The sequence below is a fragment of the Saccostrea echinata genome, unplaced genomic scaffold, assembly GCF_033153115.1.
Source record: "Saccostrea echinata isolate AGI-Se365-2 ecotype Australia unplaced genomic scaffold, CSIRO_AGI_Sech_v1 ptg000029l, whole genome shotgun sequence".
In the NCBI taxonomy this organism is placed as follows: domain Eukaryota; kingdom Metazoa; phylum Mollusca; class Bivalvia; order Ostreida; family Ostreidae; genus Saccostrea; species Saccostrea echinata.
The window spans coordinates 38424794-38436922 of record NW_026889778.1 but is presented as its reverse complement, the minus strand read 5'-3'; the positions used below and the strand labels follow the sequence as shown (position 1 = coordinate 38436922).

Genomic DNA, 12129 nt, shown 5'->3' with positions numbered 1-12129 from the left:
TTTATATGTCATTTTATTCATAGATATTTTTTCCCCATCATATAACACTGTTCATAATCCTAAAGATATGCACATTGACAGTGTTAAGTTTTGGAGTTCAGAAGGAAAAAAGTTTCATTAATAGTCAAGATTGATCTTTTAAGTTAGTATATCCCCATTTATATATAAAAATGTGCCATCAATTTTTTTTTAAGTTTATTTTTACAAATATATTTAAATTTTTTTGGAAAACAATTTTTCTTGTAATGGCATATGTTGTACAGAACATTTACTAGACTGCTTTGGCGTGTATTGGACTACCTGTTGTTTTGTACAGGACTGCACTGTACTGGACTTTTTGCATGTCTTCTACATGAAGTCCATCTACTTGTGTTGGTTTGTTGTGTAGAAGTGAATTGAATATGTAATTGGCTGTTGGTGCATGCCTTATAGACTGTCCATCTTAATAAATGGGTAAGAGCCTAGTCCATCTTTAGAAGGGGATTATAGGGAGCAAAATGAATAGACCTTACTAAGTAACCCCCCCCCCCTTTTCGCCTCCCTGTAGTCATGCAATACATTATCAGTAACATATAGAGATAATGAACTTAACCTAAACTGACCTTAACTAATCTATAACTGATAAGGTTATATATAGAGAGACAACCCTACTGCACCTGGTGACAAATCCTTGGTTTCTGTTTAGTAATTCATATGTACTGCTAAAACCACCTCCAAACTAGAACTGTCCAAAAGGGACAAATACCCCCCGCTGGGTTTTTCAGAGAAAGTACCGAATCACTAATGTTTTCTAGATGTGAGAGGTGTTCACAATTTCCTTAAACATTTACAGTGAAAATTTAATTACTCATTATATATTTTCATACGTCCGTCTTATGACGGGACGTATTATGTTATAGCGTTCATGTTTGTCCGTCCGTTAGCTTTTTCATGTCTGGCTCATAACTTTAATACTATTAGGCCTAGAATTATCAAACTTTGTCAGCTGATACATCTAGGGTAGAAGGTGTGTCGCACATTAAAACCATGTCGTTCTGACCTTTAATAAAGACGCTATGGCCAAATATGGAAAAATCATAACTAGAAAACCATTAGACTTAGAATCAAAAAACTATGTCTTTTAACTTTTAAATTACACAATCCCAAAAGATGTCAGAGTATTGCAGTATCTTTATTAAAAAAGTGTTAAATCAAGAAAATACTAGTCTTATTTTTTTCCTTATGTTCTTTACAGCAATCTGTAACAACAAAAATTCCACCTCTCCCATGGGTGTAATGATCAGGCACTGGTCAAGGAAAATTTTGATAGCAGAAAATTGCATGTCAAATTAGAGATAAATTAATGAGTTTAGTGTGAGGAGATAACTGGCAGAGCATCTCTGATCAAGCAGGTGTTATCTACATCTCTTGGGAAATGGGCAAAAGGAATCAGTCTCTTAATTAATTGCTTTTGTTGTATTGAATTGTTCTTGTTGGCTAGTCTTACTTTCAAGATAAATTTGATGTAATTAAAACTAATTTGATATTGTATATAATAATTAAAACTTATATGATATTGTATAATATAATTTAAACTAATTATTTTATATTGTACATTTTTTATTTGAATTTTTATATCTTTACAACAAATTGCAGACTGCCTTGTCTCGCAAAGATGTCATTCAAACAATTGAATCTAAACTGTTTCTGATAATTTAACAATATTTGATGGGCATATCATGCTGTGGTGGGGCACTTTATTAAATGAATGAAACTAAGGTGCAGCCTAATAAAACATCAACACTAATAATCACAGTGTTTTTTATTACATTGAAAAAATAGTTTGCAACTATCTGCCATCTTTGTGAGACATGACACACTGCAAATTGATTGTTGAAAAAAAATATCATAATTAATTATAGAAAATCAAATTGATTTTAATACCTTTATATCAAACTCATTTTAAAAATAAAAGGCTGGTTTTAGTAACTATGTATTTTGACAGACATAAATTACAATTAAGAGACTTAGACAACAGAGATCTTTATTTCTTTCTGCCCAATTCCCCTGAGATATAGATAAGACCTGCTTGATCAGAGATGCCCTAACAGCTTCCCACACTGAACTCATTAATTAATCTTTAACTGGATGCATGTCCACTCATTACTCCCAAGGGACAAATGGATCTACACTATCTGCTGTGTAATGTAAAAACTGTTTTTAATACTTTGTGTTTTTTTTTTTAGTTCTAATGAGTAGTTTTAAGCTGTATTTCACATTTTTGTACAGATGTTCTAGATTCTATGTCTCAAACCTTAGACATGAACCCGAAATGACTAAGTCAATAAAAATAAAATAAAAAAAAAAACACCTGTAAAATGCAGAAAAATTATCAAATAATGTTGAAAATACCAGGTGCACATCTTCATATGGTAAATAATAAGTGTACAAATTTTCATACAAATCTATGCAATAGTCTCTGGGAACAGATCCAGACAAAACCACATAATAAAAATGAAAAAAAACACCTGTAAAATGCAAAATAATTATCCAATCATAATGAAAATACCAGGTGCACACCTTCATATGGTGAATAATAAGTGAAACAATTTTTCAGACAAATCCTTCCAACAGTTTCCAAGAAATGGTCCGGACAAAATCTCGTCTACAGACAGACGGACAGACGGACAGACAGACGGACAGACAGACGGACATGCTGATTCCAATATACCCCCCCTAAACTTCGTTTGCGGGGGGTATAAAAAAACCCTCACCTTTTAGAACAAGCTTCTGGACACAGGGAACTGAAATGCCACGATATGGAGACACTGCTGATGGACACGATTCTGCCAAGCAGATCCACACTAGTGTCATTGAGGGACCGTAGGTTCCGTATAAGAGCAGTGAATTTCCCTGGTGTCAGATTCCTTGTTCTCTCCAGCCAGAACGATATTTTATCCTGGAGAAAAAAGGATCAAAATTTAATAGCAATGCTCAGTGCCTCATGTAAATGTAATAGACATCGATTCCTCAGTATTCTAATTATTAAACATGTAAATAACGCAAAACATCACACAACATATATCACACTATAAATTTTAAGCATTAAGCACTTTTCATCTGTTTTGAGTTAAGGTTCCCATAAAGTCCCTGTCATGCGAAATAAATAGATACCAATTTTACTTAATCAATTTAAATTGTTGAACAAAGAAATCATTAATAAATTTTTTTATGAATTTATTTTTCACAACTTTCATGCAGTTTATTTGAAAGGAAACTGAAATTGGTGCTTTACTTGGACGTATTAAAATGTAACATACTATTTGAAGTGATTTTTAGCTCTTTCAGTACTTGTAATTTAATGTAGACCTGATTCTTAATCTAGTTCAAACACAGTCCTCCAGTATTTAGAGAACCTCTTATTAAATAGTTGAGACTCAGTAAAACTCCAAAATGCATGACAACTGCTCCAGAATTTCCAAAAAAGTTTCCCTTTGCAAAGCAATATTGACATAGACATATCTTTCACTCATAAAACATAAGCACAGTGCTGGCATGATTTTTCAGACTCTTTAATAAAAATAAAATTTAATTTTTCTCCATACTCTGACCACAACAGCTGATATTATCCACCATGTATAAAATACTTGAATGTTTATTCAGCATATTTAAAAAAAGATGACTTTTAATGACCACTTTTTCAAAAATTGTCCCCAAATAGTGTTAAGATACTTAAACATGTTAAATATAATTTTTCTAAGTACAAATATTATAGCAAAAATGCACATTTTTACACTATCATCCTAGCACACCTCTTCGACTTCCAGGATGTTTCAGGGTAGACATGTTCATCATCACTCTGTCAGTAGAAGTTACAGTGACTGTCAATATCTACTCATTTCAATTACACCTCTTGCTCTGTCGGTAGAAGTTATGTCAGTAGAAGTTACAAGAGGTGACCCTTCATTGTCAATTTCTTGTCAATTTAATTAGATCCTTTATTTTGTATTAAGATAAGCTTTGAGCATTTACTCTGTCAGTAAAATTTACAGGAGGTAACCGTCCTTTAGAATTTCTGGTCATTTCACTTAAGACTCCAACTCTAGAGTAGACATTACTAGAGGTGACCTTCATTGAATCTCTGATTATTTACTCTGTCAATAGAAGTTACAATAGGAGATTGTCTTTGTCAATCTTTTGTCATTTCAATTTCAGCCCTTCTCATCAGTATGATCCCTTCTGTATTCAGCTAGCTTTTGTCTTCAGAAGTCTCACCAGAGATCATGCATGCAGCTACTCTTTCAGTGTTTCTGAAAAATTTGACAAGTTCTTCCTGGTCTCCTTGGAACTTGATTACTGGTTTACTCTGATTAATTCAGTCACTGTATACTGGGTTATTTCTGCCATGGCTTTTATTTTAAGATTACAGACACCAGTTCTAAATTTGCCCACATGCAACAAGGGCAAAGAGGATGAAAATAAATTGGGATTGAAAATTTTCCAATATACAGTTATTCTTGCTTTTCATCTATGAAAGCAACCAAGGTTGGCCTAGTTGATCTTTTTTGAATTAGCCTATGCTGGTCTTCTTAAAATTTAAATAACTGTTGCTTGTCTCTTAAGAATTCTGATTTCCTTAATTTGGACTGTATTTCCATTTGGACAAGGAATTGGACAATAAGCAAGAAGTTGTATGTAAGTCCTCATCCTATTTGTACTTTTCCAGGGATCCTATCAAGAGTGCACCAATTTTGTCATCATATCACAGGCTATAATTTTAAACATTTCCAGTAGAACAAAGGATTTGATAATATGCTGAACAGTTTGGTGAAGAATGCATATGATTGCAAGTCCTCTTCCTAAATGATGGGGTCTTGTATCCAACCCATAGGATGTTAATTTTATCTTTATTATAGCTCAGACTATAAGAACTAAATTAGACCTCACTATTCTTATTAAAATTCAGATTTGGTTCTTAATTTAAATTGTATATTTTCCAAAAGGAAAGGAAATAGATAGGATCCCAAGATGCACGTTGTTGTAGCTGCAATAATGTAGCCCTGTACAATTTCTTCTTTTTTTTTTTTTTTTTGGAGAGGGCTACAACTCCTTAGGATCTCTGTAATGGTGCAAGTGCGGGAGTGATTCACTCCCACACTGATTTTGACTCAAATCATCATTAAATGCCTATTTCATTATCATTACTTATCTGAACTCAAAAATGTAGTTATGTAAGACATGAATTCATCCAAAAATATACAGAACAATCCATATATCGGTTATTTTTTGTGTATGTCAACATCACAACTTGAATTTATCCACCATGTTTACTGGCCTTGATGGATTTTATTTTGGTACAGCCATTGAGAACTCGGGATCTAGTTAGCGGATCTATCCACTTATTTTAAGTATAAATATCACTGTTTGTGAAAAATATTTCATATGGAATGCTTTTATTCATCGATGTTTAGTTTAGTGATACCAATCAACTCAAGTATTTATCAACACCGACATTTACTTTATCAAGTCTGACTAAATTTCAAGCGCAAGTATCAGTACATCATGCACCATTATGGAGATCCTGTGGAATTGGAATAGCCCTCTCCTGAAAACATCAGATAAAAAATATCGGAGAGGGCTAGGTTATTGCAGCTAAGATGTTGTTGTTCCATGGTCCTACCCAGAGTAGGTGAATTTTATCATCATCATCCTTAGGCTTTATTAATAACAACTCCATCTGACCTCACTAGTCTTGTTAAAAATGAGTTGGTTCTCAATTGTGTATGTGTATGTCCAAAATTTTAAAGAAAGACTACTGGACATGCCTAGATGCAAGTTCCTCTATATATAAGAACTGAAATAGACTCTTCATGTTGAAATTCCGTTGGTTCTTTAATATTGAAGTTGCACGTTTTCAAAAAAAGAAAGGGACAGGATTGATGCCTTGATGCATATTTCTTCCCCATAAACAATGTTGTTCCGTGATCCAACCCAGAGTAACTGAGTGTTATCATCATCCTTAAGCTCCATGAATAACTCAAGTTGACTTCACTAGTCTAGTTAAAAGAAAGATCTTACTTTTAATTGTATATAATTAATACAAAATTTAAAAAGAAAGAGGACTGGACAAGATGCCAGAATGCCTGGATGCAAGTTTTCAAAATCCCATCCACAGATCATAGCTCAGGCTATAAGAAGTCTGTTAGACTTCACTATTCTTGTTAAAATTCAGTTGGTTCTTAATTTGAATTGTATTATTTTTTAAAGAGAAAAGGACAGGATATCTTGATGCAAGTCTCTCCCCCTTTTTTAAGTGATTTTGTCAAGTGGTCCTACCCACAGTAGGTGAATGTTATCATCATAACTCAGTTTAAAGTTCTTAATTTAAATTGTATATATCCAAAATTAAAAAAAAGATAACTGGACACAATACCTTGATGCAATCTTCTCCTTATGTTGTTGTTTTCTGATCCTTACCCACAGTTGGTGTGTTTCATCATCATAACTCAGGCTATAAGAACTCAATTAGAACTCACTATTCTTGTTAAAATTCAGTCGTTCTAATTGTGTACAGTAAAACACGCTTATAAGGAAATGCCAGGGACACGATTTTGCTGTATTATGAACATAATTAGTTATATTCGTTAAGGATATGATATATTTGAAAGCCACTGGGAATGAAAATCACTTTGCTGTGTCATTTTATCATAAGCATGTTCGCTATAAGTGTGTTTTACTGTATTTTCCAAAGAGAAAGGAACAGCATGTCTAGATGCAAGTTCTCTCCCCTTAAGGACAGCTGATACAAACAAAAAATGGATGCCATGATTAATATATATTTTTGTACATAATTGGTTGCAAATCATGCAAATATATATCAAATTTCTAAAAAATCAAGAATTTGTAAACTTTCTATGATGTTCAAAATTCTACCATTTTTTTGTGACCCTTATAAATTTCTACAACTTTTCATCACTTTAGAAGACACTTAAAAAAATAAAAATCTATGCAGCTAAAATTATTCATTTACTTGTATAAACATGGCTTTAGTTATTTTCATGATTTTTTAAAAAAAAAATTGTTAGTATCATCTGTCCTTAAATGTTTTTGTGGTCCAACCCACAGAAGCTGAATTTTATCATCTTTGCTCAGGCTTCTTTAATAAATCAATCTGACCTTAGTAGTTTCATTTTTAATACAGGTTTTTTCTTAATTTTAATTGATTAGAGTTGATTAATTTTGTCCTCCATAGCTCAGGCCATGGTGGAAATATATTTCCTCTTATGTTGTCAGTAGACACAGGATGCGGCCGTCACAGTCTAGCATCTCTGCTGTGTAACAGTCGGTGATTAGGATATGTTGCTGTCTTATGATCCTACCCAGAGTTGTCGAGTTTTGTCATTATGGCTCAGGCCAATCGTGTTGTGATGTCTATATTTGTGACAAGAAGTGTCCGTCCCTGTCTTACATCTGTACTGTGTTCAACATGGACTGAACACCAGACTGTGTTGTGATGTCTATATTTGTGACAAGAAGTTTCCGTCACAGTCTAGTATTTGTACTGTGTTCAACATGGATTGAACACCAAGATGTACATGAAACATATTTCCATGCCTGGTTTGATGGTACACGAGAAATGTGATGATCAAAAAAAAAAAAAGAAGAATATTTAACATTTTAATCCTGTACTTCATATAAATATCTGTAACAAATAAACTCTATTTGGTTCAGGAATTGATAATTTCCTATTTGTTTTCTTGTGGGCTAAGTGATTGTGACTCCTTGGAGTGAAATGTTCGTTCCTGTCTTACATCTGTACCATGTTCAACATGAATTGAATACCAAGATGTGTTGTTGTCTATATTTGTGACAAGAAGTTTCCATCCCTGTCTAACATCTGTACTGGGTTCAACATGGATTGAATACCAAGATGTGTTGTTGTGTCTCTATTTGTGACAAAAAGTTTCCATTCCTGTCTAATATCTGTACTGCGTTCAACATGGATTGAATACCAAGATGTGTTGTGATGTCTGTATTTGTGACAAGAAGTTTCCATTCCTGTCTTAACATCTGTACTGTTTTCAACATGGATTGAATACCAAGATGTGGCGGTGTTCTCTACTCTCAGGCCACAGGGTGACATATTTCAGCAGCTGTGACAAGAGAACCTACCATTCTGTTCAATCATCTGTACCATGTTGATGATTCCATCATATTTAGATGTGATAAAAAATCTGTACAGAATCCTCATTCCCCTAGACTTTAAGTCTTTATCTGAGGTCTTGGGGAGCAGAAATATTGTCTTCCTTCACTTCTTTTTAAAAGATTACACCCATTCCACATTTGCCCACGTGACAAGGGCATAAAAGAATGAAAATTAATTGGGGTTAAAATTTCCCCGTTTAGTTATTCCTGTTAGTCATTTGTGAATTCAGTTTGGCCTAGTTGATCTTCTTCAATTAGCCAAATTCAGTTGGTTCTTAATTTTAATTGTATACTTTCCAAAAAGAAAGGATATGGATAGGATACCTAAATGTTGTTGTCCTGTGGTCCTACCCACAGTAGGTGAATGTTATCATCTCTCCCATTATGTTGCTGTCCTGTGTGGTCCTACCCACAGTAGGTGAATGTTATCATCTCTCCCATTATGTTGCTGTCCGGTGTGGTCCTACCCACAGTAGGTGAATGTTATCATCTCTCCCATTATGTTGCTGTCCTGTGATCCAACCCAGAGACACTGTTTATTCCCACTGAGTTTTATCATCATCCTTACACAAGGTTTATAAATAAAAACTCAATATGACCTCAGTAATCTTGTTCAAAGTATGGCAAGTTGTTCTTTATTTTAATCGATTAGATTTGATTAATTTTGTGTTCCATATGGTGGAAATATATTTCCTCTTATTTTGTCAGTAGTAACAGGATGTGACTGTCACAGTGTAACATCTGTACTGTGTAGGTGATGGAATGTGTTATTGTCTTATGATCCCACCCAGAGTTGTTTAATGTTGTCATTATGGCTCAGGCCAATCGTGTTGTGATGTCTATATTTGTGACAAGAAGTGTCCGTCCCTGTCTTACATCTGTACTGTGTTCAACATGGACTGAACACCAGACTGTGTTGTGATGTCTATATTTGTGACAAGAAGTTTCCGTCACGGTCTAGTATCTGTACTGTGTTCAACATGGATTGAACACCAAAATGTACATGAAACATATTTCCATGCCTGGTTTGATGGTACACGAGAAATGTGATGATCAAAAAAAAAAAAGAAGAATATTTAACATTTTAATCCTGTACTTCATATAAATATCTGTAACAATTAAACTCTATTTGGTTCAGGAATTGATAATTTCCTATTTGTTTTCTTGTGGGCTAAGTGATTGTGACTCCTTGGAGTGAAATGTTCGTTCCTGTCTTACATCTGTACCATGTTCAACACGAATTGAACACCAAGATGTGTTGTTGTCTATATTTGTGACAAGAAGTTTCCATCCCTGTCTAACATCTGTACTGGGTTCAACATGGATTGAATACCAAGATGTGTTGTTGTGTCTCTATTTGTGACAAAAAGTTTCCATTCCTGTCTAATATCTGTACTGGGTTCAACATGGATTGAATACCAAGATGTGTTGTGATGTCTGTATTTGTGACAAGAAGTTTCCATTCCTGTCTTAACATCTGTACTGTTTTCAACATGGATTGAATACCAAGATGTGGCGGTGTTCTCTACTCTCAGGCCACAGGGTGACATATTTCAGCAGCTGTGACAAGAGAACCTACCATTCTGTTCAATCATCTGTACCATGTTGATGATCCCATCATATTTAGATGTGATAAAAAATCTGTACAGAATCCTCATTCCCCTAGACGTTAAGTCTTATCTGAGGTCTTGAGGAGCAGAAATATTGTCTTCCTTCACTTCTTTTTAAAAGCTTACACCCATTCCACATTTGCCCATGTGACAAGGGCATAAAAGAATGAAAATTAATTGGGGTTAAAATTTCCCCGTCTTAGTTATTCCCGCTAGTCCTCTGTGAATTCAGTTTGGCCTAGTTGATCTTCTTCAATTAGACAAATTCATTTGGTTCTAAATTTTAATTGTATACTTTCCAGAAAGAAAGGATATGGTTAGGATACCTAAATGTTGTTGTCCTGTAGTCCTACCCACAGTAGGTGAATGTTATCATCTCTCCCATTATGTTGCTGTCCTGTGTGGTCCTACCCACAGTAGGTGAATTTAATCATCAATCCCATTATGTTGCTGTCCTTTGATCAGGCCAGAGACACTGTTTATTCCCACTGAGTTTTATCATCATCCTTACACAAGGTTCATAAATAAAAACTCAATACACTGTATGACCTCAGTAATCTTGTTCAAAGTATGGCAAGTTGTTCTTAATTTAATCGATTAGACTTGATTAATTTTGTGTTCCATATGGTGGAAATATATTTCCTCTTATTTTGACAGTAGTAACAGGATGTGACTGTCACAGTGTAACATCTGTACTGTGTAGGTGATGGAATGCATTGTTGTCTTATGATCCTACCCAGAGTTGTTGAATTTTGTCATCATGGCTCAGGCCAATCTTGTTGTTCTGTCTATATTTGTGACAAGAAGTGTCCGTCCCTGTCTTACATCTGTACTGTGTTCAACATGGACTGAACACCAGAATGTGTTGTGATGTCTTTATTTGTGACAAGATGTTTCCGTCACGGCCTAGTATCTGTACTGTGTTCAACATGGATTGAACACCAAGATGTACACGAAACATATTTCCATGCCTGGTTTGATGGTACACGGGAAATGTGATGATAAAAAAAAAGAGTATTCAACATTTTAAACCTGTACTTCATATAAATATCTGTAACAATTAAACTCTATTTGGTTCAGGAATTGATAATTTCCTATTTGTTTTTCTTGTGGGCTAAGTGATTGTGACTCAAGTGATTGTGATTCAAGTCCTCTAGCTAAACGTTAGCATCATATTATCAAATCCATAGGAGGTTAATTTTTAGCTCTGCTGGTGAGGGACTGGAACAATTTATGCGATTGAAAGGTGTCCGGCGTCTGTATGTTCCTATGTAAATGCTACTCCTTCTACAGTTTTGGTCTCATATCAATATAATTAACTTAGCACACAAGTAGACTACACCAAGATATATAATTCTTTATATCTGTTTTTGATTTCGATAAATTGTGTTGCCATGGTTACTAAAAGATAGAAATTTCTATGAAATTCTGTAAAAACGTTACTCCTCCTTCAGTTTTGGTCTAATTTCAGTATAACTTGGCACACAAGTAGCCTACACTAAGAAACATAATTTATTAATATCAGTTTTTTGTATTTAGAGACTAAACCAAGGATTATTTTTCTATTTGTTGCTGTTGCATAGTTTCAAGTCCAAGTGCTACTTTTCTCTTCCTTTGTTATAAGTACAAACCAGTAGAGCTACAGCCTCATCAGATACTTCTGGTAACATCATAGCTCAGGCTTTAAGAACTCAGAAAGACCTCACTATTCTTGTTAATATTCAGTTGTTCTTAATTGTACATTTTCGAAAAAGAAAGAATATGGACAGGATGCTTAAATGCAACTTCTCTCCACTTATTGTTGTCCTGTGATCCGATCCAGAGACAGTGAGTGTTGTCATCTTTAGACTTCAAACAACTCAATTTGACCTTAGGACCCGGGATCATGAGACATCTTAAGCTTAAGTCAAAATATTTCTGTTGTATTTGAATGTTGTATAAGTTATGCACCACTAAATCAAAATTTCTCCACATTGTTTTCCAAAAGTGTTGTTACCTGCAAATTTGGAGATTAATTCAATAATTAAGAAACATTTTACAGGCAATTGAAAATTTGAATTAATTCTAAGTCTGTTTCATGATCCTGGGGCCAGGAGTCTTGTTAAAAATAAGTTATCTTAATTTTAATTGTATACTTCCAAAATTTTTAAGAAAGTACACTGGACAGAATGCCTGGATGCAAACTTCTCCTTGTGTTGTTGTTCTCTGATCCTACCCACAGTTGGTGGGTGTTAACATCATAGCTCAGGCAATAAGAACTCAATTACAACTCGCTCTTCTTGTTTAAATCAGTTGGTTCTTTATTTAAATCAGTTGGTTCTTAATTTTAATTGTA

General features: G+C 34.2%; 1 protein-coding gene across 1 annotated transcript in view; it reads right to left on the bottom strand.

Annotated features, from left to right (window-relative positions):
- The window catches only part of LOC133195903 (uncharacterized), a 45860-nt gene that overhangs the window by 25597 nt on the left and 8134 nt on the right, over positions 1–12129 (bottom strand). Inside the window, exon 4 of the mRNA XM_061331881.1 lies at positions 2754–2938. Within this exon, the coding sequence (XP_061187865.1) occupies positions 2754–2938 (185 nt within the window). The remainder of the gene's footprint in view (positions 1–2753; positions 2939–12129) is intronic.